The sequence below is a fragment of the Falco punctatus genome, assembly GCF_963210335.1.
Source record: "Falco punctatus genome assembly, chromosome: Z".
Lineage (NCBI taxonomy): Eukaryota > Metazoa > Chordata > Aves > Falconiformes > Falconidae > Falco > Falco punctatus.
The window spans coordinates 54,918,141-54,943,794 of NC_137586.1; the positions used below are offsets into that span (position 1 = coordinate 54,918,141).

The following is a 25,654-nucleotide window of genomic DNA, read 5'->3' on the forward strand; positions in this document are numbered from 1 at the left end:
GAAATGCAGTCTCATTATATAGAGAAACTTAATCATAAGTTGACTTTGGAGAACCAGTTTTGAAAAACCTTACTATGACTTCTGGAAAGCTGGCTGGATATGCCTTGTACAGACTTCCTGGGCTTGTTCTGCAACTCTGATAGCTTTGATTTCCGTCTTCAACTCCAAGAGCACCTGTGCGCTTGCTATCTTGGCAGTCACTAAAAGATCCAGCTGTTGTATGCAAATTTCTTCTGGGCTTTCAAGTCACTGGCATGTAAGGCATCAGGGAAAGATTAGAAGTGTCTACCTGTGAATTGCTCTGACTGATGAAGGCAACATGAAGTTTATAATCTACACTGAAAGACTTCTGTTTATATTTGGATGTTGCAAGCAATTTTGTGGAGAATTAAGAGGTCTGTGTAAATGCTATGTCACAGAATCCTTTTTTGTCTGCTTTTGTCTCCCACAATTATGTGAACTTTTATAATTCATGGGGAGGTAAGAGCAGCTGGTACCATTCCAGTCAAGGGAAACATGCACATGTGGTAATACTAGGCATGCTGCAACACCTATCTGCTACCAAGATTTAAACTTGGCTTTTGCTTCTGCTCTGCAGCTTCCTCTGCCAGTCCTCTCCTGCAGGAGCTTTTCCTCCTGCAGCCTGCTGATTGCTGCTGACAGTACCAAGCTTCTCATATGTGGGAGCTGGCTTTGTGGCAGCATGGCAAAATATGGGCAAACTGCTAGTTATCGTTATTCCTTCTGCTGTTCAACATGCTGCCCAGGTTCCATGCTGCGTGGCAACACTTGCATCCAGGTGGTTGTGTGGTGCTGCCTCCAAGTAAAAACCTTGAGCAGCCAGTGCTAGGGATGCAGCTTTAGGCGCTGCTGATGCTGCTGCAGTTGTGGCTTTTTCTGTGTATGCATGTAAGTGTAAGCTTGCTATTGTGGGCGAAGTCTTGCAGCTGCTGTTGTCTCATCAGCCTTAGGACTGGTCATCAATGCTGGGTGCATTGCCTACCATGCCTGAGTCTCAGAAGGAAGGTGAATGCACTGGATCCATCTCTCTTGGAGCTGTCCTGTGCTGGGGAGCAGCCTCAGCCGCTCCATCACACTGCTCTGAAATGGCATTCAGACTTCTCTCGGTGAATGTGTTGGTGTTCCTGGAGCATGCGAGCATATTAAGGTGAAGCAGCAGTACGATGGGAGGTCAGATGTGTGAAGAGGATCTGAGAAAGACATAGGGTTGAGGGGCAGGGTTTAGCAGAAACTGATTTATCAGGAAGGACTGGAGTGCTGGGAAATCATGACTTTTCTTGTGAAAGTTGTTTTAGGGTTTTTTTTTTCCCTCTGCCATAAAGACTTGTGGATGGGACCCATGTATGCCATCCAGTCCCTTGGCTGCAGTCACACTTTCGGCAACATTTTCTGGTTGCAGAAATACATTGTGAAGCTGCCTGTGCTGTACAAACAAATTGAGTGGCCTGTGAGCTCTGTGGATATGCATGAATGATTTCTGTTGAGTAACTAAATTAACAGCTAATTTAATGACACTTGGTATGTTAGGTTGGTTTATAAAATAAACTGTTTTATTTAATTAATTTAATAAAATAGAAATTGAAGGACCAAGTAAGCGCCTGCAAGTTGGCAGTTATTAAAATTCCTGACTGAGCTGATTTGCAGACCACTTCTGTGGGTACTGAGCTCATATGATGTGGGTGATTTTATTGTCATCAGGTGCCATGATCCAGAGAAAGTTCTAACCACCACTATGTAGACAGTCTCCATGATGAAATTATTCTGTCATGTAACAAACAGAAACATTTCAGATTTTGTGGGTTTACCATGTTTAATGAATTTACCAGGTAAGTATCTTATTAGTTTGGACACTGACTTTCTGCATACGTTTATTTTCCTTATACTAGATGCCTCTTCAATTGTTGTGTGTACAATATTCTGTTCTTTAGCCAATTTCAGTTTTGTATTACAGTAGCATCTGGAACTTTTTAAATAGGGACACACAAACATACAAAAAAGACTTGAGATTGGAGCAACCTGTCAGTCAATACATCTCTTGGCTTCATTTTAGTGCTGTTTTCCAGTGCTAGAAAGATCCAGTATTCTGGTGTCACTTGAAACAAGAAGGTTCTGGGCAAAGTAGCTAGGCCTAGAAGATGGGGAACATTGCAGAGATAACTGGGAAAACAAGACTACAAACATCTTAAGATAAAATCCTCAAGTGTTATATCAGTTCAAAATGGAGATGGACTTGAACAATTCAGTTGATACTACTACAGTAGGAAATGCCACTTTGAGGCACCTTGCTTGGTTTTGTCTGCGTTTTATAATACAGTTTATAAAAGCAGAGCTTGCTTCCTTTTTGTCTTTGATTTGCTGGACACAGTTAGTAACTTAGTATTTTACTTAGTTTACTGTCCAAAACGAGCCATTTTTTGAGCGTCCATTCCTTAACAATATAGCCCTAGGAGGATGGTAAGTAAATGATGGTTTAGGTGTCAGAGGCTGCAAAACTATCACACGTGCCTTGCAACGCAGAAACATACAGTGGGAAACATTAGCAGGCCACTTCAAAGCATCCCCTATGCGCTGGACCCTAAAGACAGGAGACAGCCAGGAGTTCTAAACTCACGGCTTTCAGGGAAGCTGTCTGAGTGGTTCACAGTGAGTTACAACGTGTGGTGGGAGCTCGGTGACAGGAGGACCAGGTGTGCTCTGCACCCAGGCTCTGCTGAGCACACTCAGCCTTTCCTAACAGCAGTGTGTCTCTCTGTCTCCAGTTAATGTTTTCTTACTTGAAAAAGCAGTTACTTGTAGCATGTGAGCATTTGGCTATGACAGCTAGAGACTTGCTGAAGGTCTAGAAACCTAATTAATCTTCTTGTCCAGGCCAGAGAAGTACAACAAAATTGTGCCTGGCAAATGAGGCCAATGATGTCTTAGATCCTGTGGTGGAGACTGTACAGTGACCCTGGAGAATCCATCCTTACTTCATTCCTTCCCATCTTAGCTTCCCTCTGTACCTAAAACACTTGCTGTTGCAAGCTGAACTGGTGTCTTCTTGTTGTCCCCAAGCTGTGGACCGCAACTTGATGGCCTTTTCCTTTGTTAATCACCTTTTGTAGTCAGGGTGAACTGTAGTGATGCCTGTCTCCTTCCTTGGGCTTCCTTTTCCTGACTGATTAAGCCAGCTTCTTCGTCCTTTCCTGTAGCTTATGTTTCCAAACCTTTGAACAGTCTTCCTTTTCCCTTCTGGACTCTGAATTTGTTTCTGTCTCAGCAGTGTTCAAAACTGGATGCAAGAGTCTGGCAGAGGCCTCGACAGGGATGGATAAGACAGGATAACTACTTCCCAATGTTTGCATGTTACACTCTTGGAAAATGTCTTTTGCAAAAGCATCATGTTGTTGACTCAAATGTTTTTGTGCCGTGCCACCCACAGATCCTGTGTGAATCCTCACATTTACTTGTGTATTGATTTTTGTTTTTTCCTCCCATATTTCTATTTGATCCATCTGAGATTATTTATTAATTTTACCACGGTTGCTGTGAAATATTGCTGTGGCTCCAAAGAAGTTCTGAGGACCATTTTGACCTTGAAATTAAAAACAGCAACAAAAAACAGAAGATGGATTTGTCATAGTAAATCTCCCTGTACTAAGATAGAGAGCCAGGAGTTCACAATCAATTTTGTTACTTTGAGCTCCTTAGCCTGTTACAGAAAGACTCATTTAGTTTGCAGTGAAAGCCCCTGTCCTGAGCAGACCTCATGAATTAGCTTGCTTGCGCATATTTGCCTGTTTGTAGGTATGAAAAATCCTTTGATTTCAGTACCCTTTCAGTTTGGAAGCTCAAAAGATGTGACAGACTTGAGACCAAATTTTGTCAGAAATGTTACAAATGAATTGTAATTATTCATTCATTCCATTAATGTAGTAAATCCCATAAGCTTTTGCTGGATAGGAAATACGTAAATAGTGTTAGAAAGTATCAAGAATAAAATGGAATGTGGAATGAGTAAGTTTCATTATTATAAATCTTATAAATATAAGATTTAGTATACTTAGCTGTACTAGTTTGTGCAGTGGTCCTGGACGAGTTATTGGATCACAGCATCTGACTTTTTGCAGTGCTGTACACAGGTCACAAGCCATGTGTGACTACGGATTCCCCAAGCCATAGTACAGCCGTGGCTAGTAGCGCAGGGTGGTATGTGTGCTCCAGCTAAAGTCTGTGTTGGATGTGCATTGCTATATGGAAAGAGGAGCAGCAAAAGTTTTGGGAGATCTGTCCTAAACAACAGTAGCAGTGTGTGTGAGATCATGGTATTTCACATCTGCAGAGGAGGAGGAGGACTTTTGCAGTCAGAAGTGTTAGTGCCAGCAGCCACCCCAGGGTCCAAGTTCTTAGTAGTTCCCAATGAGCTGTTTTGGCAGGCTTGGTGCATCTGTCTGGTCGCTCTTTGTGAAAAGGGAACCTGATGGTAGGTAGCATTTGGGCTGTTTGGGGTTTTTTGCCCTTCTAGAGCGTGTGCTTTCTGCAAAAGCTTCTTTTGTGTGTTAGCTGTAGTGCTTGCCAACACCTTTGAAATACATCCCTTGGTCCATCATGGTTTTTTTAAAAAGATCAGGACTGAGGATGAGGTCCTCATGACAAAAGCAGAGGTATTTTCTTATGTCAGCAGTTAGGAATTTAAAAGACGCCAAGAAAACTTTACAGAAGCAGACGTGGGGCTTCTGCTGCCCCCTCCTGCCCTCCTCAAGTAGCCTGTAAATGTCTAGCTGCCACTCAAAACCATGGAAAAGTTTCAGAGGGCTTTCTGGGTTCAACCAAAGGAGCTATTACTGCAGCTGATGCTTTGTTGCTTATGTTCCCTTCTAAATGAAGTAAATTAACTGTACAAATTTGTGCTCATTTAAATTCAGCACTTTTTACTTGAGTTGTTAAATGAAGAATTTGCTTCTAGGGTAGATAAAGCCATGCAGTCCAATGAGTGTGATAAGAAAATGGTGTAGGCAGAAGCAAGAAGTGTCTTAAAATGGATTTTTTGCTGGCCAGATTTTTTGAGAACTCTCCACCAGCAGGTCTGCACTGGTGGAAAGTCCCTTGTGCTGCAGAAATATTCATGACATCATTTTGCATCAGGGGAGCAAAAGTTGTGGAAGTAGGAAAGGAAAATATAAAGAGAGAAACTCTTGAAGGAACAGCTTTGGAGTGTCTGAGGATGGCAGAAGGGCTGAAGCAAGCAAATATTTACTAGTGCTGTTATGGAACATCTTGTAAGGAATGGAACTAATCTGTTGGTTTAGCCAGCAAGTTATTGATGAGGGAAAGGTGAGAGGAAACCTGGTAAAACTAACCATTTCAAAACCAGCAGGACCAGATGACACAGTGCCAAGGCTTCGAAAGGAACTAGCAGAGGATACCATGAACTGCTAGCCAGCCTTTTTGAACATTCATGGAGACCAAGTGAGATCCGAGACAACTGGACTAGGAAAACATAGTAACAGCCTTTAACAAGACAAAAGCATGTCCTTGGAAGTTGTTAAACAGAAAATGTGAATTAAAACCATTTTGAAATGTGACAAAACATCAAACATGGCAGCACTTGCATCAAGCAGTGCTTTTCAGCTATTTTAAGTTTAAATTTAATTAGCCCTTTCTGGTGGTGGAGAATTGCAGGCCATCTTGTGTAGTGCTGTTGCAACAATTCCATCAGCAGAGAACAATCATGCTAGGCTTAAGGTGTTAATTATTTTTATTTCATGATTGCATGGGTCTGGTTTTTGACGGCTTTTAAAATGTGCAGTCATCTCATGGGCTGATGTCCTTGGATAACTGGTCTGACTGACCACAATTTAAGTAATCACTGAGCTGCACGAAATACATCCTTGACACAAGGGCTGGCCCAGTGGCTTTCGAGTATCATGAGGTCATTCAAGGTGAAAGATTGTGCTGACAAAACTTTGATGGCCTCTGGAGCAGAATTATGTGATCACTGAGTAAGCTGAAAACATGGGCCTGAATTAACTGGACCATGAGTAAAATTTTATGTTCCTTTCTGGAGCAAAATAAAGGTACTACTAATATTTTTAAGGGCCTCTGCAGAGGGGTGATATAGTCCCAGCAGAAGCTGGCTATCTCTAGTGGACAGACACAGAAGGGAATTATGATTTGGATTGATCAAATAAATGATCAAATAAATATTTGATTGTCTTTCTTGCAGAAAGAGAACTTGGCAGAAGTCCTGTGTCCCAAAGCTGGGCTGGCTTGTCAGTTCCCATACCTGAGGATAGTGAGAGTTATTTGCCAAAGTGCACAGTTTCAAGTTTTGTTTTACTTGGTTTGAAGTGTTTGGAAACATATATGCAATTAGACACACTAGCTGTGAGCCTGGTGTATGACTCAGGTTTACACTCCTTAACCAGTGGTGCTGCTATTTTTATGTTCGTAAACTTGCACTTTCGTCATGTGCACATTAGACAAGCAAGCCGCTTGTCAGGTAGCAGTGCTCTCTGCTTCGTGTGAAAGGTCTCCTGGAAGGCACTATACAAGGGGGTTGCAGTAGAGGCTGCAAAAGACTGGGGTTCCGGGTTTGGTACTACACTTTGATGCTGACCAGAGGACATACCAAGGGGGTGAGTTTCCTCCCTTGGATCTCACTCTCACCATTTAAGGATAAGTGTTGAAGCACTTCCTTCCTCTAACGCTTCTTTTCACCTGGCAAAGCATCAATACTGTCATGTTAGAAGAATCTGATACATCAACATTGCAACTAGAATTTGATACTGAAACCTATTGCCATGGACTCTGGGAGGCATGGACAGCCTGATCATAAAAAGCAAATGTGATGGCAGTTAGCATTTGAGGTTGAGCACTGAGCATGTGACCATCAGGAATGGAACCTACCCTTCTCCTGTCCACCTTTGTAGCAGCAAAGAAGCCCAGGAGTGTTGCATTGAGTGAGTTCTGGCTGAGCTTGTCTGGTTTCAAGCCCACCAAGGGCACTTTCAGTGACTCTGGGGGTTATTTGAATAATCATGCAATCAAGCTGAATGCCAGCAGGTCGCAAATAAGCAGGCCAAAAGGGAAGACTAAGTCTGGAAGAGGGGGCTTGGAATGGTAAAGGAAGGGAATTTATATACAGCTCAGGTTTGTGCAGTAGGAAGAGGTGCTTCATCCAATGTATCAGAACCTACTCAATGTGCTTATGTAGTGTGAAATCCTATTTCTGAGTGCAAGAAGAAGAGTAGAAACAGTCAAGTGAGATTCTAGCAAGAGCGTTACACTTAATTTGCAGCACTGTTCAGCTGCAAGACTGTAGCTGGTTAGGACCGAAGTTTTTAGACAGCAGTGTGGATGCAGGTGACAAAAGACTTTAATGTCCTCTATCCTTGGTATTCACGTGTCTCCCCAGTGTAGTTTATAGATCACCAGTGGGCTCACAGAGATCACAATGGGATTGATGTGCAAGACTTTCCAGGGGTTCTGAAACCTCTTGGGAAACTTAAATTTCCTTTTTGCATTAATTCCAAATGGGTCAGCAAGTTCTGGAGGCTTGACCTCATTTCAGGTTTTTTGGATTTATACAAAAGCTTGAAATGCTGTTCTGAGGGATAGTGATTTAATTCCCTTTTTTGTCTTTCAAACAGATGTTCTTCTATGTAAAGTTCCCTAATGAAATGCTTGTTTGCTGTGAATTTTCTTTTAAACACCAAAAATGTTTAACAACATGTTCAGTATGACATATTCTGAACAGGAAAACTCTGTTGTCCTGGTAGGTTTTTGTTTGGTTGTATTTAATCATGAACAGTGCAGAACTTGGAGAACTGGCATAACATAGTACCATGCATGAGTTGTTCTAGTTGATGAGTGGTTTTGGAGCAGCGTTCCAAGGGCAATGTCTAGGAAGGTTCCTGCACCAGGAGGGCTGTTGTGGGCTTTTCTTCCAAGATGAAATATTGCTGTGTCTGGAAAAAAAATAGGGAAGAGGTAATATTGACATTTCTCTGTCTTTAAGTTCCCTGTCCTGCTCATGTGTAAGGAAGCAAAAGAACCCAAAGATAAGCTCGAGTGAAAAAGCAAGCTAATGACCCTGGGAGAAGGGTAGCAACTAAAAAATGAAGGGAAGGTTTGGACCTAGGGCTGCTTTGGAGGTGAATGAGCACCAAAATGGAAACAGAATCCTGATAAGGTCTGGTGGAAAAATACATCAACATAAGGATGCATTGTGTATTGTGGCATACTGGTCTGTGTAGTTTTCAAGAAGGGCTGAGCTGCCACTGAGCTGTGACATGAGCTAGTCCAGTAGGGTCCCTCACTGTTCATGTCTGCGTTAAAATAATGTCACTTTCCTATTTGGGGAAATTTGCACAACAGCAAATACCAGATCTCCTGTTCTAAGGAGGCAACTTTTTCTCAAGAATTGTTTCTAGTTAGAAAGGTTGAAGATGAAGACTGATCAGAAGTACCAACAGGGCAGCACTTTTCCCAAGATGATAAAATTTAGAGGAGTTAATATATGAGATTGTTTCTTCCATCTGTTGGATTTTGGGACATTTCTTAATGCCAACTTTATTTTCCTTGATTATGAGTTTGGGCTAGCATTTTAATCCTTTCATATATATGAATATTAAAAAAAAAAAAGCAACAAACCCTGAGGAGCTTTATAGGGGGGTTAGGTAGTGTATTTCAAGGGTTGGATAGCTTCTTTTTGTTATTTATTCTGTGTCACAAAACAGAGTGAGGTAATCTCTGAACTCTTTTATCCTTAATCTGGTGTCACAACACATCTCACTTTAACATGTAGTCAGCAGGGTAAGGAAAATAATAAAGGCCTGTTGTACAGCAGATAAGTATTGGCGTTAGCAAGGGAAATAAGAATCTTTTCTTCTGGCGTTGGATGTATTAAAACTGGCACAGAGTTAAAGTCCACAGGTTAAAATCTTACAAACTTTGAGAGCAATAGCTTACCTGATCTGTAAGATTGCTTGCAAATCCATTGAACTTAGACAGTCGCTTAAAATTCCTGATGGGTCTTTGTTGGCATGCAGCAGTCCCTCTCAAGAAAAAGAAAAAACCTGAAAGAGAAAAACAAAATAAAAACCCCAGATACTTTTTAATAATAAACAGCCTATCTTTCAGAAGTGCCAAATGCCCAGCAGTTCCCTGATTGCATTGGCAGCAGGTGGGTTTTCATGGGTCTGAAAATCAGAGTATTTTAGATTTTTCCACAAAAGCAGTTTGATGTGGTGGCTGAAGTGAGACCACTGCTCATGTCCTAATGTGGACAGCCAGGGAGGTGACGGAAGGTGCCATCTGGCAGCAGAGCCAGCTGGCTCATTCCAAGAACATCTTCTCAGGGGGGTTGCACAGCACAGCTGGTGGCATGTAAATTCCCATCCTACCTTGGAATACGCTAATTTTTCTATGTGGCTGAGCTTACAGTTACTATGAAGAAGCACAGCTTTAGGCCTATGTTTCACTATGTGAAAATTGTCAACTATTTTTCTTGGAAAGCTTTTGCACTGAGAATTTCCAGCCTCTGATCTGCCTGAAAATAGCTAGGGACCATTTTAACAGTTCTTGCATGAGGTTTTTCTTGGCAAGTCAAAGTCTACCGCTAATATAAACTTTCTGTTTCACCCCTGTACCTTGAAGAAGTCATCTTGCTCTGCTGTGCTCCGTTTGGAAGCCAGAAGCTTCTTTTGAAGATGCTCTGAGTTGCTTTTGACATAAACACTGGTCAAAGTTGTTGTTCTGTTTAGAACAGCAGCCAGAGTCCTGGCCTAATTGTTCTCTTGAGTGGAAAAAATGTTTTATCAATGCCGAGTGTTTTATATGGAACATGCATTCCCAGCTGGCAGAACTTCAAGAAAACCCGAAGTATTTTGTTGCATGGTTACCAGAAGACGTACGATAATGGTCTGAGCTTGTTCTTCATATTGCAAGGCTAGATTGTTTACTCTATTAACTTTATAGTCTTTATTTGCTCATGCTTACATGAATTATGCAAGTAATGTACATCAGTTTTACAGAACAAGGGGGAAGCACTGAAGCCAATGAAAAGTTTCCTTTCTGAATTACTCCATTCCACAAAAAACAGTGCACAAGAACTGAGGACAGTTGTGTTAGTAGTCTGCATTTCTATGACACGCTACTTCTAGCAGTCTTCCAAATGGCTGTCAGGTTTAGTCTTGAGCTCTTTACCACAGGCCATGCATAGAACAAGTGAAAAAATAATGCAGGCAAGAGCAGACCTGTAAGACTATTTTTCTTCATCTAGCAGCACTCCAAAGAGCATCTGTGAAAAAGAACTAACTGGAAGCCAAATCCCAGGTCATCAATACCAAATTTGTTTAGTTTCAGTAATCGCATTTTAGGAAGATAAAAAGTACTGCTAAATGTTGTCCTTGAAGGTGTGGAGATAGGCTGGGCTATGTAAGCTATGTTACTAGCTTGCTTCTTGCAGTGGCAAACACAGTGATGTCTTCATCATTTCTACAGTTTGGAAAGCCAATGTGTTTCCTTTCCAAGGGAATTTTCCTGTAAAGTTGTTTAAAAGTTAAGAAAAAAAAAGTTTGGTTTCTTTTGTTAACCTCGGTATTTTAGTTTTACATCCACTAAATTTAAGAGTATCTAGTGGAAAAGAAGAAGGAAGTGGAGTAAAGCAACTCCTATTGTAGTAGAAGATTAAAAAAAGCAAACCAAAACCAAAACAATCAAACAAAGCAAAAAAAGCCTTGCAGATCTTGAATTTTAAAAGTATAGCCAGTCTCAGCCAAAGGAAACCAAGTTTAAGATTTTTCACTTTCCAGCTGTTGGTCTTTTAATACAGTTTGGAGTTAAGTGTCTTGTAAAATAAATAATTATGCAAAAGAAAGATACCCTTACTACTAGCATACTGGTTAAACAGTCCTCTAAATTGGAAAGCGGGCATACCCAAAGAGAAATCTGGATTGCTAGTAATTCTCTTTCATTTGGTTAATTGTTCTGATGCCTGTTCTTGACCAGAGTTTACCAGCTACGTAGCAATGCTACTCCAAAACAAGCTGGACATTGCTAACTGAAGAAATGCTGAGTAGGAGACAGGCAGGTATGCTAAGTGTAATGTGTTGAAAGTCCATTGTTTTGCTTTGAACTTCAGTTCAGGATTGTAGAAACCTGAAAATTATTCGAGGGCTAGTCCCTAGTTCTGTTTGATGAGGTAACAATGTATCTGATGAAGGTTTTAAAAGCAAACTTTCTAATGTTTACAAAATCCTTAACAAAGATGAAATAAAAAAAAAAAATGTTACTTCTCTAGTAACGTGCAAACATGCATCACCCATTCATTTCTAGCACAGAGTGATTTTCTGCACAAGCACGAACTTCATGAAAGTTTCAGGCACTCCTGCAGCACAAGGAGGCACACCGGTGAACACTTGGGTGGAGAGCTCTCAGGGATGAGGTGTAGCGGCAGGTTCATAGCCACGCTATGACCCTACAGAAAGACGGGAGCAAGTTGCAGCAAGGTTATGGAAGCGTCTAGCTGTGAACTGCAAACTGACCTGTGAAAATGGGAACAATCTATTCCACTGCTGGTCTTATTCCACATTCAGCACATAGTGGGATGTTTATTTCTCCTGCTTTCAGTGGAAACATAAAAGCCTGTAAGTCAGTGTAAATTACTCAGGCAAAAGACTACATATTAATGTAATCTGTTACAAGTAAATGAGTTGCACTTCTAGCAGTGCTGTAAGCAGCGCCTCTCTGATTCAGCATTATCTACCATCCTTCTGCATCAAGAGAAAGATGACAAATTCATTCACTACTTCAAAAGTGCCTAATTTTGAAAATTATTGGAAGTACCTTGTTTTCATAGCTCCTAGTTGGAGAAAGGTTGGCTTGTGTATTCCCATATAAGTCTCAGATAGCAACAAAAAACTTCATGTCTTTTTATTCAGTTCTAGAAAGACACGCTACAAGAATCTGGCACCAGATGTGCCAGGGTGATTTTGTTGTCAGCAGACCAAAGATCAAATCCTTCACTGCCATTACCTCTGTCAGCATCTGTGTGTCTGATTTGAGACAGTGTCATCTAAGTGCCTTGGATGATTGTGCTAGAGGAGAAGTGTTCCCTCTGCTTGCCATGCTGGCTTTTGAGAACACAAGTCATAAATAAAACCAAGTCCATGGGAAATTTGCAGCTCGTAGGTAACCTAGAACAGTTCCCATTTCCTTTTGTTTCATGACTTGTTTGTCTCTTGTCCTCTGGGTGAGTCCCTCAGAAAACCTGTCTTTTCTAGTCACCTGAATCCAACCTTTCTCACAGAAGTGATCCAAGTTTGGGAAGTTGCTCCCTTTTTGTTGTCTTTACAAAAGCTTATTGCAGGGGCCACAAGGAGCATCTAATCTGATGCAACAGCCCTTAAAGTGACTTAGGTTCTTCTGACAGGTGCAGATGGTGGGTTAAATCTCCTGTTGGCAACCTCAGCCCCTGCCAAAATCAGACTTCTCCTGCCTATTTGTGCAGGCTGGTGTTTGTAGGGCTTCTCATGGCAGGTGGATTCACTTTTCAGGCTCTGAGAATACCAGTCAAAACTTTCTGCCTTGAAGGCAGCTGAGGCACAGGCACCAGACATCTCAGGAGCTGCATTACATTTGAGCAAGGAATCCTGCTTTCTTCTCAGCACTTGGTGTGCTGGACCATTACCATGACAAAGGAGGACTATTGACTTTCATAGTGATAATGTCTTTGATTTGAGGCTCGCTTTGATTTGGGGCAGTAGTGTTTGCTGGCCCAGAGAAGCAATAGTCTCCTCCAGGTGAAGAGCAAGGAGAGAAACACACTTTTGAGAAGGAGGAGGAAGAGGGAAAGAATTGGCTGAAGAGGCTGAATGGAAAGCCATAATAGATGCAGTTAGTCGCTGGGAAGGGCCCAAAAGCAACCCATGATTCCTTAAGACAATTAAAAGCAAATTGTCCGGCTGAGCGATCCCAGAGCAAGGAAGATGCTCCCCCAGACTATAATTCAAGGGGCTGAATGGCCCTCAAAAACTGAGAGCAAAGAGAAAAAACCCCAGAAGATGAGGCAAATGATGGAACAGATGTGAGTGCTTTTGTTGGGAAGACTTGGAGGCTAGCGGGATGGCGATAGGCTAATTTGAGGCGCATAATGCCAGGTTCCTTTCATATGCAGAATAGCACTTTGATCCACTGTGGATGAAAGTGCTGAAAAGTGGAGAGGATGGCAGGGGGTCTTTTGTCTTTGACAAAAAAGGCATCTGCTGGGCTCTAACCCCCTTTTCCCCACCCCCTTAGCCTAGCGGGCCACTCCAAGAATGCTAGCAAAGGGGACAAGTGTCTCCTGACAGCTGAAGAAATCTCCAGGAGGAGAATGAGGCTTGCAGCAATATGTATACCAGAGAGCTTAATCGATTTTTTCCACAGTACAAAAAGGGAGAGAGTTGGGGAAAGACAGAGAGATCACAGTAGAAATGGGAGGTGGGAGGAAAAAAAAACCTTTCTAATAAACTTGTTACTTTTGTTCTCAGAATACATCTTTTCAGGAGATGCTTTGATGCTAGTATGAATACACTTAATGGAGCAGAGTAGGGTAGAGTTGCTGGGCTGGGGGGGCGGGGAGGTGTGAAGTAAGGAAGAATAGTTTTGCAAGGAGGATTAATGTAGAGTGATTTCTGTGGATTCTAGCACAGGAAAGATTTTGGAATTGGTAAAACAGTGCAGTGGAAGAGATACCTGGGAATCAGATGCATGCTTTCTGTACCGTCTGTTGGAGGAGCTCAGCTCAGCACAAATTCTTGGTTTTGATTTCTAAGCAGAATTGAAAATTTCTCTTCAACCTTCCCTTCTTTCCTGTTGTTGTCTTAACTCCTTGGACTTCCTAGAAATGAAAGGACTGCATGATTGAATGGAGACCTAGGAAGGCAAGCAGTATTTGTGCCAAGCACATATAGCAGCTGCAGATCAACTGGTGATCTGGTCCCCGCTTCTCACGCTTTATCGACTTTCTTCAGCTTTTCACATCTGGTAAACAAGACTGGGATCTGACCCACCGAGTCTGATGGCTGTGGTGTTCCTTAACTATTACTTTGCACCTAGTCTAATGTTTTCTTTGAGAAATAATGACAGATAAGAGTTACCAACCTCTGAGTAAGACCCACCTCAGGGTCTTTAAATATTTTCAGAACAGTAGGTTCAAGAATCTTCTTTCTCTTGAGATCCTGACAGTGTTTATCCATTACTATTTACTGAAGATAACCTTCTCACGAGGGCACAGCTATAAGCAACACCTGGTACTGGAAACAGCTCCTCCCTCTTTAACCCCACACTATTCTTTCTGCTGGTTACAATTCCTCCAAGAATGTACGAGTGATGCAGAAATGGAGAGAAACTATCACATTCCTTTGGGAGGCTCAACACACAAACAGACACCAAATCATAATCCTGTGTAACTGCTCAGTAGGTGCCATGATCTCCCTCCAGCAGATGCCACCATTCTGTTCAGGCCAGCTGATGTGGAGAGTACTTTTGGCAATAGCATCTCCTACCCTCCAGCTGTGCAAAGCCTGATGACATGAATTACTGTAACTCATTAGGGAGGGCTAACTGTCAAAGACATTGATGTTTTTTAGATTTCTACCATTAATCATATCTTGACTTTTCTGGCTCCCGGTGCTCGGGCTGTGGTGGACAATGGTATGCAGGGACTTGAGCTGCTGCAGCTGTTTTCAAAGGAGCTGAGACCACCACTGTCCCTTACAGTGTCACGATGAAAATCCCCTCTCTGGGTAGACTTCGGGTTGTTCTTGTGTGACTTCTCTCTCAGGTGCTATGTACAGTGATAGGATGCAGATCTAGATCCAAACGGGCAAAGATGTTGCTCATGGGTAAGTCTCACCTGGCAGGGAACAGCACTTTGTAATCCTCTGTGCCAAAGAAAAACAGCCCATGCAGTGTCATGCAAACCCACTGACTGGGCTATGGGTCCTTAGCAGCCTGTTGGATGGTCTGTCCCCAGGCAGTTTGGTCAGAATGGAGTGTGGGAGTCTTGGGCAGTGAGCCTGGACACTTGTTATTCTTTGAGGTGAAACATGAAGCACCTCATTGTGAAAGGTCTTTTGTGTTTCCCCAGCTGGGAAGGCAAGTCCTTCAGCTGCTGCCATCCTGAGATTTCTTCACATTTCCAGTATCAACTCTCCCACCTCCATACCAGAAGGATGTACTCTTAGCAAAGACTGGAGAACTGCCAAAACTGCCTTACCAGGACAGCTCTGTGTCATGCCAGCAGTAGAAATAGTGGGGCGGGATGTGAGTCGACTCTATTCCTATGTAAACATGTGTGGTAATCCTCCATAACTGCAGGTAGTCAGTACAGTTTTAAACTGTGCTCTTGAGACACGTTTATTTAGCTTTTTGCAGTTTACTGTGTGCTAGTTTATTGTGGCCGGTGTGTGGGCACAAGGAAGGAAGATGCTTGTGTGGCTTGACCTGACTGTTATGGTCCAGGCCAGGTCTGCTTAGAGAAGAGACTGAAACTGTTCCACCTGAAGCACACTGCAAGGGAGGAGGGAAGATATGTGCGTGGAGCAGAAGGTAGCATGCGGAGCAAGTGACAGCAGGAGTGCAGGTTGTGGGAGTGCAGCAGAGAGAGGAAGGTTTGCTTTGTTCTCATGTCTCACCCAGCAGGCTGGTGTTTTCTGCACAGAAGCCTGTTACCCTCCACTGTGTTCTGATGAAAATCGAAAGGTAAAAAATTGTAAAGCCTCTTTGTTGTACTTACTGTAAATGGAGGCAGAGCTACCTGACCCGCTCAGGTGACCATCACAGGTCTCATTCCTGCTCTGTGGTCAGGGACTGCCTGGTTATTGTTTCAGAGGCTGCTGAGTCTAGAAAGGGCCATATTGCTTTAATGGTAAATTGTCCAGGCAGATGCTGCGATGGTAGTCACATAACTTACAAACCAAGCCATTCCCATGGAAGTGCCTTTGGCTGGACTGATTGTATGTATGAGATTTTCCTGGCATGACCTAGCAGTCCTGGCTGTAGAAATCCTGTGTTATCAGCATGGATTTGGCCTGTCTCTCAGTGAATCTTGTCTGATCATTAACATCCATTAGGGCATCTCTGTGTGGGAAGTGAAGCCAAACAAATGGAAAATGATGGCTTCTGAGTGCAATGAGCCTCAGCCAGCATGCAAACTTGTTCAGATATGAAGTGGTTTCAATTAGTTTTGTTTACTTCCAAATTAAACAAGGGTCCTTTGCAAGATGGCCACTGGTTAGTTCAATATAACTTTCCTGAGTGTCTGCCTGGAGGTATTCTTTTAATCAGGTACAGTTTGTACCAACAAAGTGAATTCTTGCCCTTTTTAAAAACATGAGATGGGAGCTAATGTTGCTATTCAAGAACACCCTTCCAGAACTAATGTGAAGTTATGTGCTTTCATATTCAGTTAAATACACAGTGGTTTGGATCCAGACAGGCAACCCTAGCTGTAGTGGGGACAGTGTGATTCCAGGTTTGATGGGACCTGCATCTTTCTGTGGGAGATGGATTGTTGTGTGGGGAGAGGGCAAATTGCACCTGTTTGTTCCTGCATTTGCCCTGTCCTGTAATCCCAAGGTTTGGTGCACATAATCTCAGTACATCATGAGTATGTTACTAACATTCGACTTTCATGGTGTTGACGAATACCTCCAGCTCCAGAGTGCTTTTGATGGTGTTCAAGGCAAATATCCAGGAGGTATTAATTACACAGAGCCCTTGTCAGGCTGCAGAGAGTCACGAGAGCTTGGAAAACAGCCCTCCCAAGAGTAGCTTGTGAAATGTGTTTCTAGACCTCAGTGATATCTTTCAGCTTTATGTCTCCTTTAGAAATAAAAGCAATATGCCAGTACGCAGTAGGAAAGCGTGTTCCAGTTGTCTAGTCTCAGCATGCAAACCAGTGGTACTTGAGTAAGCGCTGTTTGGGAGAGATGGCAGCATTTTAGTTGCCCCATGCTGATATCGAGCTGCTGTCTGCACAGGTGAGTAGCCAGCCCTGCGCCCCACCTGTGTGCCCGCTGGCACCCTGTGCTTAGCCTGGAGGGTTCTGGACTTGGGGCAGAATGGGCTCCCTGCCCCTCCAGGGCTTGGTGGCCACCTGCCGTGGTGGCTGGAGCAGCAAGGTGTACAGTGGTCCTGTATGGTCTGTTTGGCTCCAGAGGCCCCTGTCAAGTGTTGCTCCAAACGGCTGTGTCGTGCCTTTGAAGTGGCAGTCAGCCTGGTGAGGTGTGCGCTGCCCTGGGTGGGAGGCAGCTGGGGGGCAGCTCCCTCTGGGTCAGGTGCTGAGGCCACTGCCTTGGGACACCCATGCTGTGGAGGAGCCGGGGAAGCAGCAACACCTGGAGAAGACCTCGTTTTCTGGTCAAGGGAGTGGCTCACTGTGGCTAGGAGCTGTGGAAGCCACGCTGGTTCAGCTTGGGGTGAAGGGAATGAGAGTGTTTGCATTTCTGGGTGAATGCTGAGGAGGAGGAGGATGGAGCGCAGGCAGTGGCAGCCCCCTGCCTGCAGAGTCCATCACTGGGGGGAGACCGCTAGGCTGCTGTGGGACAGCAGCCACCAACCTTCCCTGGCCTGCTCCAGAGAGCCATTCCTGCCTGAAACAAATGGGGTGTGTAGGAGAAGGAGACACAAAGCAGGAAACAACAGCGCTGATGTTCCTCGCGGATGAGAAAGAAAGGGCAAACAAGGAGAAGCTGTGCTTAATTTAGGTAGGTAGCTGAGGAGCTGTGGGGGTAGGAGCCCGTCTGGGTGCTGAGGCTCTATGGTGGTCAGGCAAACTGTCATCTAGGGGAGCAAGACAGCCCCTGTTTCAGTCTGCCCCTTTGTATCTTCTGTATTAATCACATCATGGGCAAACCTCCTGGAGTTACTTGTGGTGAGTCTGTTCCCTGTGAGCAGGCTTGTGGGACCTGAGTACCCGCGGACCTGGAGGAGGCATGGGTTGGCAACATGTGGACTGACTTGCTCAGAGTGGGAGCAGCTTCAGAGAGCCCTCAGCAGGCCGCTGTGTGTCTGTGACCTTCTCAAGGGGCAAGATGAGAACTCACCAGGAACTCTGTCTTTTCCTCCCTCTTCCCCTTCCTCAGGTGGTCTTTGCTTTGAATCAGACTCTCTTGCAGCAGGAGAGCCTCCGAGCAGGCAGTTTCCAGATCCCCTATACGACAGAAGATCTTATCAAGCATTACAACTGTGGAGACCTCAATTCCATCATCTTCAACCATGACACTTCTCAAGTGAGTCTTGCCACCGCAGCCCTTGTACCATGTACATGTCCCCATAGTGTAACCCCTGTCTCACTCATGCTCATCTTTCCTCAGGCAGGCCCTTTACAGGCAAGGGCCAAGGGCACATTGCTGGCTCCCTGGCCTGTTGGCTTTCCTGTGCCTCCTGTCCCAGGAGTCTGCACCACCTCACCCCATTTTCCTGCATGCAAGAAGTAAAGGCACACCTGGCTTTACCTTTTGGATGAGTGCTGTGTTTGCTGTAGCATCAAAGCTCTATAAGTTGATCCTTTATTTTCTTAAGGATCCTGTGACATTATGCTAGCTTAGGTATGAGCAAACTTATCGCCAACAGAGAAAAGCAGCAGGCTCTTTTTGTGCAGACAGCAACAGAGAAATGCACTCTTGACTTGGACACTTGTGTAAGGCTGGGCAAGCTGCAAGCTTTTTAATATCCCCTATCAGTATGATTGTGTACTGTGGGCAAGGCCCAAAGAAGGGAAATGGAGTGAAACAAAGAAAAGATAGAGACTGAATCTTAAGGAGAAGAAAACCTTCTGAAGTCTCATAGACTTGGTTTATGGAGACTGTTTCCTAAGCAGCACAGTGGAATGTAATGCTCTGATCTTTAAACCACTAGAAAATGCCCAGCAGGGACCAATTTCGCCTGTTTGGGCTGTTAGATTAGCTAACCTCAGACTGGGATATCAGGCCTTTCTATTCCTGTCTGTGAGGTACTGCCTAGCAATTTGTGCACATCAATGAAAACATAGGTTCTAGCCTCACAGCGCTGAACAAGCGAGTGTTGGTACCTGGGTTTTCACTGCTGAATAACTATTTTCCTATGGCTTTTTAATATATATGGTGCAGTGCTGCAGAGCTGGAAATACTGTCATATGAACCCTTACTTCTCCAGTGCTGAGCTTTGTGCATGCGTTCTCACCTTTCTGTTCTGCACACCCTTCAGCCTGCAAGTGCAGGCAACCTGGTCATTAATACTGCTTAGCTTTTACACAGTGCACTTGATTCGTAGATTTCAAAGGGCTTCTTAAAGGAGGCCAGCACTGTAAGAGCATACAGATGCTGCATCGCTATTCTGCTGAGGTGTTACAAGCTGCAGACAGCTGGTGTTGCATTGAGGTCCTTGGAGAAAACAGCTCTTGCCAAGACATGTATGTCTCCAGGGAAGCAAATGCCCGTTACTTACCTGAAGGGCCCTACTGCAGGACAGTTTCCCTCACAGTGGAGCTAGTCTGCAACGGTATCAGCTTATGTTTTTAAGCAGAACTTCTTTGTAAATTGTATTTGACCTCATCCTATCTGAGTAGATGACCCTCTGTGGGCTAAGAACCCTTTGGAAACAGTCGATAATAGTCTTTGACTGCCTCCAGATACTCTTTAGCTGCTGCAGCCTTGCAAGGGAAAGCATCTAGTTTGGTGTTTGCTCCCCAGAAACCACCATTTGCAGGCCCTTTCCTTAGTAGTCCCTGTAGCTGCAGTGCCTGAAGCTACTTCTCAAGAAGTCAGGATGACTGCAACTCCAGACCCATGTTTCTGTTTACTAGCAAGAGGTCAGGGTAGTGTGCAGCCACAGCTGTCCTGGGGGCCCCAGGGGAGGAAGCCAGTAATTTAAAAGATACCTTGAGGACAGGTGAACTGGAGGTGGTAATACTTTCTTTCCTGACAAAATCTGGCCCTCTTTCTTTTGGAAAGTTTAGGGATGTTTTGTTAACTAGTTCAAATTGCAGTTATTTTTTGACAGCCTGAGGGTTCTGATACCAGTCAAACTCTCTTAGAAGAGTGTAATTATCGTTACAGTTATGTCATACCTATGGCAACTTAGGGAAGAGGTATGTAGCTAAAGATAGCCCATGGCAAATATTTACTTTCTTCAGCCAAACAATCAGGATTTGGGATCTAAAGTGTGGAAAAGGGAGGATATTTTTTGACTTTGTAAAAAAAAAAATAATATTCAGCCAGCTGACTTATGAAACAATATGTTGAGAGAATTGAAGCTCTGTGCATTATTAGAAATTTGCTGAGTAATTTTTTAGCTTTCTTTGGGGTTTGTCTTACTGGGCAATTGCTGCATTCAGTGATGGAGCAAAATACCTGTGTATGATGGCTGCCTGTGAAATAAATGCCCCTTTCATGAAGACTTTTTTTTCCCCTACCCTAGGTCCCAAATTTCATTAATGCTACACTTCTGGCCCATGAACGCATTACTGCCCAAGAGATAGACAGCTACTTCCGTCAGGAGCTCATCTACAAGCGAAATGAGCGAATGGGCAGGAGGGTGAAGGATCTGCTGGAAGAGTACCCAGACAAGAGTTTCTTCTTTGCATTTGGAGCTGGTATGTGATCGAGGTGCCCTTCAACCTGAACACATTCTTCCCATGTCTGCTAGAAGCGTTTTACAAATGCTTGTCTTAGTTTAAAGAAAGGTTAGAACTTCCGCCATGGTGGACACAGAGCACAGCTTTACCCTGATAGTTGTACTCCAGCAGGAAAACTTTTTCAGTGTAGGAGACTGTTTTTATTTAGTATGCAAAGAGCTCAGAGTGTATGCATTGATTCCAATATTCAATAATTATAGACTTTTTTTTATATGCATAGCCAAAGATACTGAACGAACTACAGTGCATACACAAAAGGAACAGCTCTTGGGTATACGTCCTTGTGGTCTGGCCAACCAGGGTGGAAGGGCAGTAGAAACATGGAGCTGAGATAGAAGGTAGAAAGTCAGATGTTGCACCAGTGCTTGAATAAAACTTTCAAGAACATATCCAAAAGAGTAACATGCCAAATCGCATGAATTTAAGGGGCTCAATAAATGCAAGGGGAGACGTGAGACACACTTTCACCTTTCTCTTTGTGCTGCAGCTCTTTACGTCTTTCACTGTGCTTCCACAAGGAAATTGTGTCTGCCACTATTTTGGAGGAGACCACTGGGCCCAGCTGGGGAAAACCTACTCCATTTTCTGCCTCTTAGCAGCCAGCAGGAGTCTACAGGCACATTCAACTCAGCGAGGTTAACACCCATACTTCACACTAGGGCTGGGTGCAGGGTGTAAATAGGATTGGTTTGCCGTGACTCCTGTCCTTAGCTCTAGCTCCAGGGAAGGGAAGAAGTGAGGATCAGTGTGTGAAAAGACACCTATCGGTGTGTGAAATTCCTAGAGGAGTATCACATCCCATCACCATGAACCATATGGGCCTTGAGAAGGGGGGAGAACTGAAACTGGTGTTAGGCTCCATGTGATGTTTTCCAGTCTCAGTGGCTACTGCTTTAGTGAGGATGGAAGATCTAGACAAGGCAAGGAAAATATTTGCTTAAACATTCAAAAAGCATTGGTATTTGAAGTCTGTGAGAATCTCTTCACTTGCAGCAGGGAGCTGTGGTTACAAACTTACCATAACAAGGGTCCTGTGACAGCAGGGAGGTAATGAAAGGTGGCTGATAATGTCTGTTCAGGCACGCATGAAGATTGTAACACACTATCTTCCTGCGCTATCGTTGTTCTGTGCAACTTGCCGTCGCAAAGAACAGTGAAGCAGGCACAGGTTGTGTAGATTTTGGTCATGTCTGTCTGTAAGCTAAGACCAGAGCTTTGCTGTACTTTGCTGCTGATGTTTTGATTGCACTTGTCCCTGCTGCTGAACTGATGTGCATTCCTGACCAGCATATATGTCAGCCCTGACTGCCAGTTGCATCAGTTGCAGGTAGCTAGTCTTCCATCAGGAGGCTGGTCACAGATGTTGGGGCTGCAGTAACTGGGTCACAACTGTGCAATGAGTGACCCATGCAAACAGACAGTTGTGGGTGCAAGTGTCACTCTGAGTATGCCCTACTCCAGGAGCAGAATCCTTTGAGAGAAAAGAGCCTTTTCCTGCACATAGCCCCTGAATCCCAGCAGCTGCGTTGGACAAGTCACCTGTCTTTAAGATGCTTTTGTCTCATTTGTCTCATTCCATCAATTTCCTTCTCTTCCCACTCTTCTGCCCCAGACTGTCTTCATTGTCACTAGTGGGCACAGCTCAGCCCCAGAGCCCAGAAACACTGCAGGAGCAGGACAGATCCCTGTCCTTCCCCATCTCTCTTGTTTTCAACCTTCATTGACAGTCCTACAAACCATCCCAGGCTTTCTGAATTCTTGCTTTCCTCCTTCATCTTATTTTCCTTTTCCCAGTTGTCCCCTTCTTTGTCCCCTGATTGACGCTTCCAGTAGAACAGAGTTGGGATTCACCCAACACTGCTGTACTGCAGCACTGCCTGGAGCCTTGGGCCTATATGAACACCTTTGATCCGTGGCTTATGTGCAAATGGCTTGTTTTCCAAGCAACATGTGTGGTCTTCTTGTGCTTTTCCATCATACTTTTGAATCCAGACAGGTTCTCTGTCTTCTCTGGGGGCTCTAGATCACCTTTGAAATTGTCCCCGATTACAGTCTGGCTTTGATAACCAGTCTGGCCTCTGTTCTCATCTGCCCTTCCAAATAGCTCTGCTCAAAGTGCCAGCCTCCCACTTTTAGCAGCATATTATCCTCATTATCCCTTTTTTTTTTTGACTGCATGGGCATTTCTTTTTTCTTTTTTTTTTTATTATTTGTTTTGTATTATTTTTCTAAATGACAAGTAACATCACAGGATATAATGCAGAAAACAGATGCATTTCTACACAGTTTAGAGGTTTTCTGAGTGCACATTACAAATATGAGTGCATGCTTTTATTATTTTCCAGCAAGCTAATTTAGCCTTTTGCTTATCAAGATTGCTGTATGTGATAGATAATTATGCAGAAGATTTATTTTTATGCTAGCCAGCAATGAAGATGAACAAATGTCTTCTGTTCCATTTGGAGCACTACTTGAGTATTGTACAGTTGTTAATTACTGGACTAGGGTTCTGGGAAAGTGCTCACAGAAGGCAGGTTAGAATGAGCTGCAGAAGAGGAGAAAAGGGAAGGCCATAGGAATGGGACAAAATCATCACTGCATCGTGGCTTCCCCTCTTCTGGCCCACAGTGAAAAAAGTATCTCCCAGCACTGGCTGATAAACTCCAGGACAAGGTTGAATTAAAATAGTAGTAGGATACTGAAGGGTCTCCAGATCAGAAGGGAGAGAAGACTTTTAGTTGCTTCTTCCCAGATTTTTTTCACCCTGTGCTTTTTATTTTTAAAAGGGCTAGACTTTTTGTAAGGAAAGTTCTGTTCTTTTCATTAACCAAACATCATTGAAAAAAACACTTTTATCATCAATTGCATCCAAGCAGGGTCATGATTTGTGGGTGGCTGTGGTATTACAAATACCCCCTCTTGTTATTTAAACTACTCTTTGTATTTTTATTCTTATGGAGGAAAAATCAGAAAAGATTGATGATTAATTTTATATCTCAGATGGGTTGATATAGTTCAGAGATGCATAATACATTGTGCAAAATAAAGCTCCTATCTCTTTCCAGATCTTAATACAGCTGCAAGGCTATAGAGGTTGATTTCTTATAGGGAATTACATGTGGTAATTTGGAATGTGATAGATTTGATCATTAGATCCAGCATATTTTATGCTTTTACTACATTTTAACAGATCAGAAAAACACCCCCTATACTCTGTTGAAAACATTACGCAGTCAGAGCTCATTTCTGGAATTGTTTTTGTTTGGAAGTAATTTAAGCTTGCACAAAATTGGAGAGCTAAAAAATAACAGATTTTGCTGCAACTGTCCAAAAAGCTTTGCTTCTGGCCAAAGTGCAAACCTGGAAAGTTTCAAGCCAATATAACTCTGTTTGAGGGAATTAGAGGGAAGTATGGGAAGAGAGAGATGGTAATGCCAGCGGCATTCCACCATGTTCAGTAAGTATTTTATTTTAATTGTAGACAGGCTTTTTTGTGTGGTGGCACTAAAGTTACAAGCCAAACCTACTCCCTGTTGCCAGTGGAAGAACCTGTGAAGCAAAGCCAGCTATAATCTCTCACAAGCAGTCTTTCTTCCATGTGCATTTTTAATTTCTCTGAACTGTAAGTGGAACATTCAGGATTTGAACGCTAAGCCAAAGTAAGTGATGTCACATGTGACTTCATAGACAGCCAGCTAGATAACACTATAGGTTTCTGGTTTGTCTAAGAGGTGTACATTACATAGAGAAGGCTGCTTCACCAGTTGTACAGGTCTTACAAGGGTGCTGCCTTCTGATTAAACCTTCACAGAATCACAGTATAGCTGAAGCTGACAGGCATCTCTGGATATCTTGGGGTCCACTCTTCTGCTTAGAGCAGGATCATATAGAGCAGTTTTCCTAGGACTGAGCCTGGTCAGATTTTGAGTATCTGCAAGCAAGTAATCCGCTCTCACATTAAAGAAGCTTTTTCTTACATTTAATTGGCATTTCCTTTATATCAGTTTGTGTTCATTGCCTCTTTTCCTTTCATGGGGCACCACTGAGAAAGGTTCTGCTCCACCTATTTTACAACCTCCTATCAGGTATTTATACATCTTACACCCTCTGAACCTTCCCTTTGCCAGGCTGAACAGTCCTAGCTCTCTCAGCTTCTCCTTGTATGACAGATGTTCTAATTGTTCATCATCTTTGTGGCCCTTTGCTGGACTCTATCCAATATGTCCACATCTCTTTTGAACTGGGGAGCCCAGAGGTAGACACTGGATCCAGATGTATGTTGCTGGGGCTGAGGAGCAGGGAAGGTTTGCCTCCCTCGGTCTCCTGGCAACACCTCTCCTAATGCAGTCCAGGAGGCCTTTGGCCTTCTTTGCCACAGGGGCACATTGCTGGCTTAAGGTCAACTTGATGACCACCAGGACACTACATCCTTTTCTGCCAAGCTGCTCTTCAGCCAGTTGATGCCCAACCTATCCTGGTGCCTGGAGCTATTCCTGCTCAGGCGCAGGACTTGATTTGCTGAGCTTCATGAGCCAGGACACCCTCATCATATATCCGTACCAACCACTCTCAGTCATCTGCTTATCCCTAATACATTTGGAAATGGTTTGCAGGATAATTTGTTCCATCACCTTCTGCAAGAACAGAGGTGTGGCTGACCAGTTTGTAGTTCCCCAGATCCTCCTTCTTGCCTTTCTTGAAGATAGGAGTAATACTTGCTTTTTTCCAGTCCTCAGGGACCTTCCCCAATTGCCACAAGATTTTAAAGATAATGAGAGTGGCCTTGCAGTGACATTGGCAAGCTCACAAGGTTCCTCTGGGTGTATCCTATTGGAACTTGCACGTCTTTTCTGTTTGAATGTACCTTAAACTCATTCTCCTCCACCCAGGGTAAACCTTTTCTCTGTACTTTCTCTCTAGTCATAGAAACCTGAGATTCCTGAAGGCTGGTTTTACCAGTAAATAAAGTGACAGCTGCACTGAGTACCT

General features: G+C 43.6%; 1 protein-coding gene across 4 annotated transcripts in view; it reads left to right on the plus strand.

Annotated features, from left to right (window-relative positions):
* TRABD2A (TraB domain containing 2A) overlaps positions 1–25,654 on the plus strand; it is a 92,672-nt gene that overhangs the window by 34,346 nt on the left and 32,672 nt on the right. For all 4 annotated transcript variants that reach the window (XR_013924818.1, XM_080371747.1, XM_080371748.1 and 1 more), the window contains exons 3-4: positions 18,135–18,281; positions 20,449–20,623. Coding sequence is in view for 3 of the 4 variants with exons in the window: in XM_080371747.1 (XP_080227873.1) it covers positions 18,135–18,281; positions 20,449–20,623 (322 nt within the window). In the remaining variant the exon portion in view is untranslated. The remainder of the gene's footprint in view (positions 1–18,134; positions 18,282–20,448; positions 20,624–25,654) is intronic.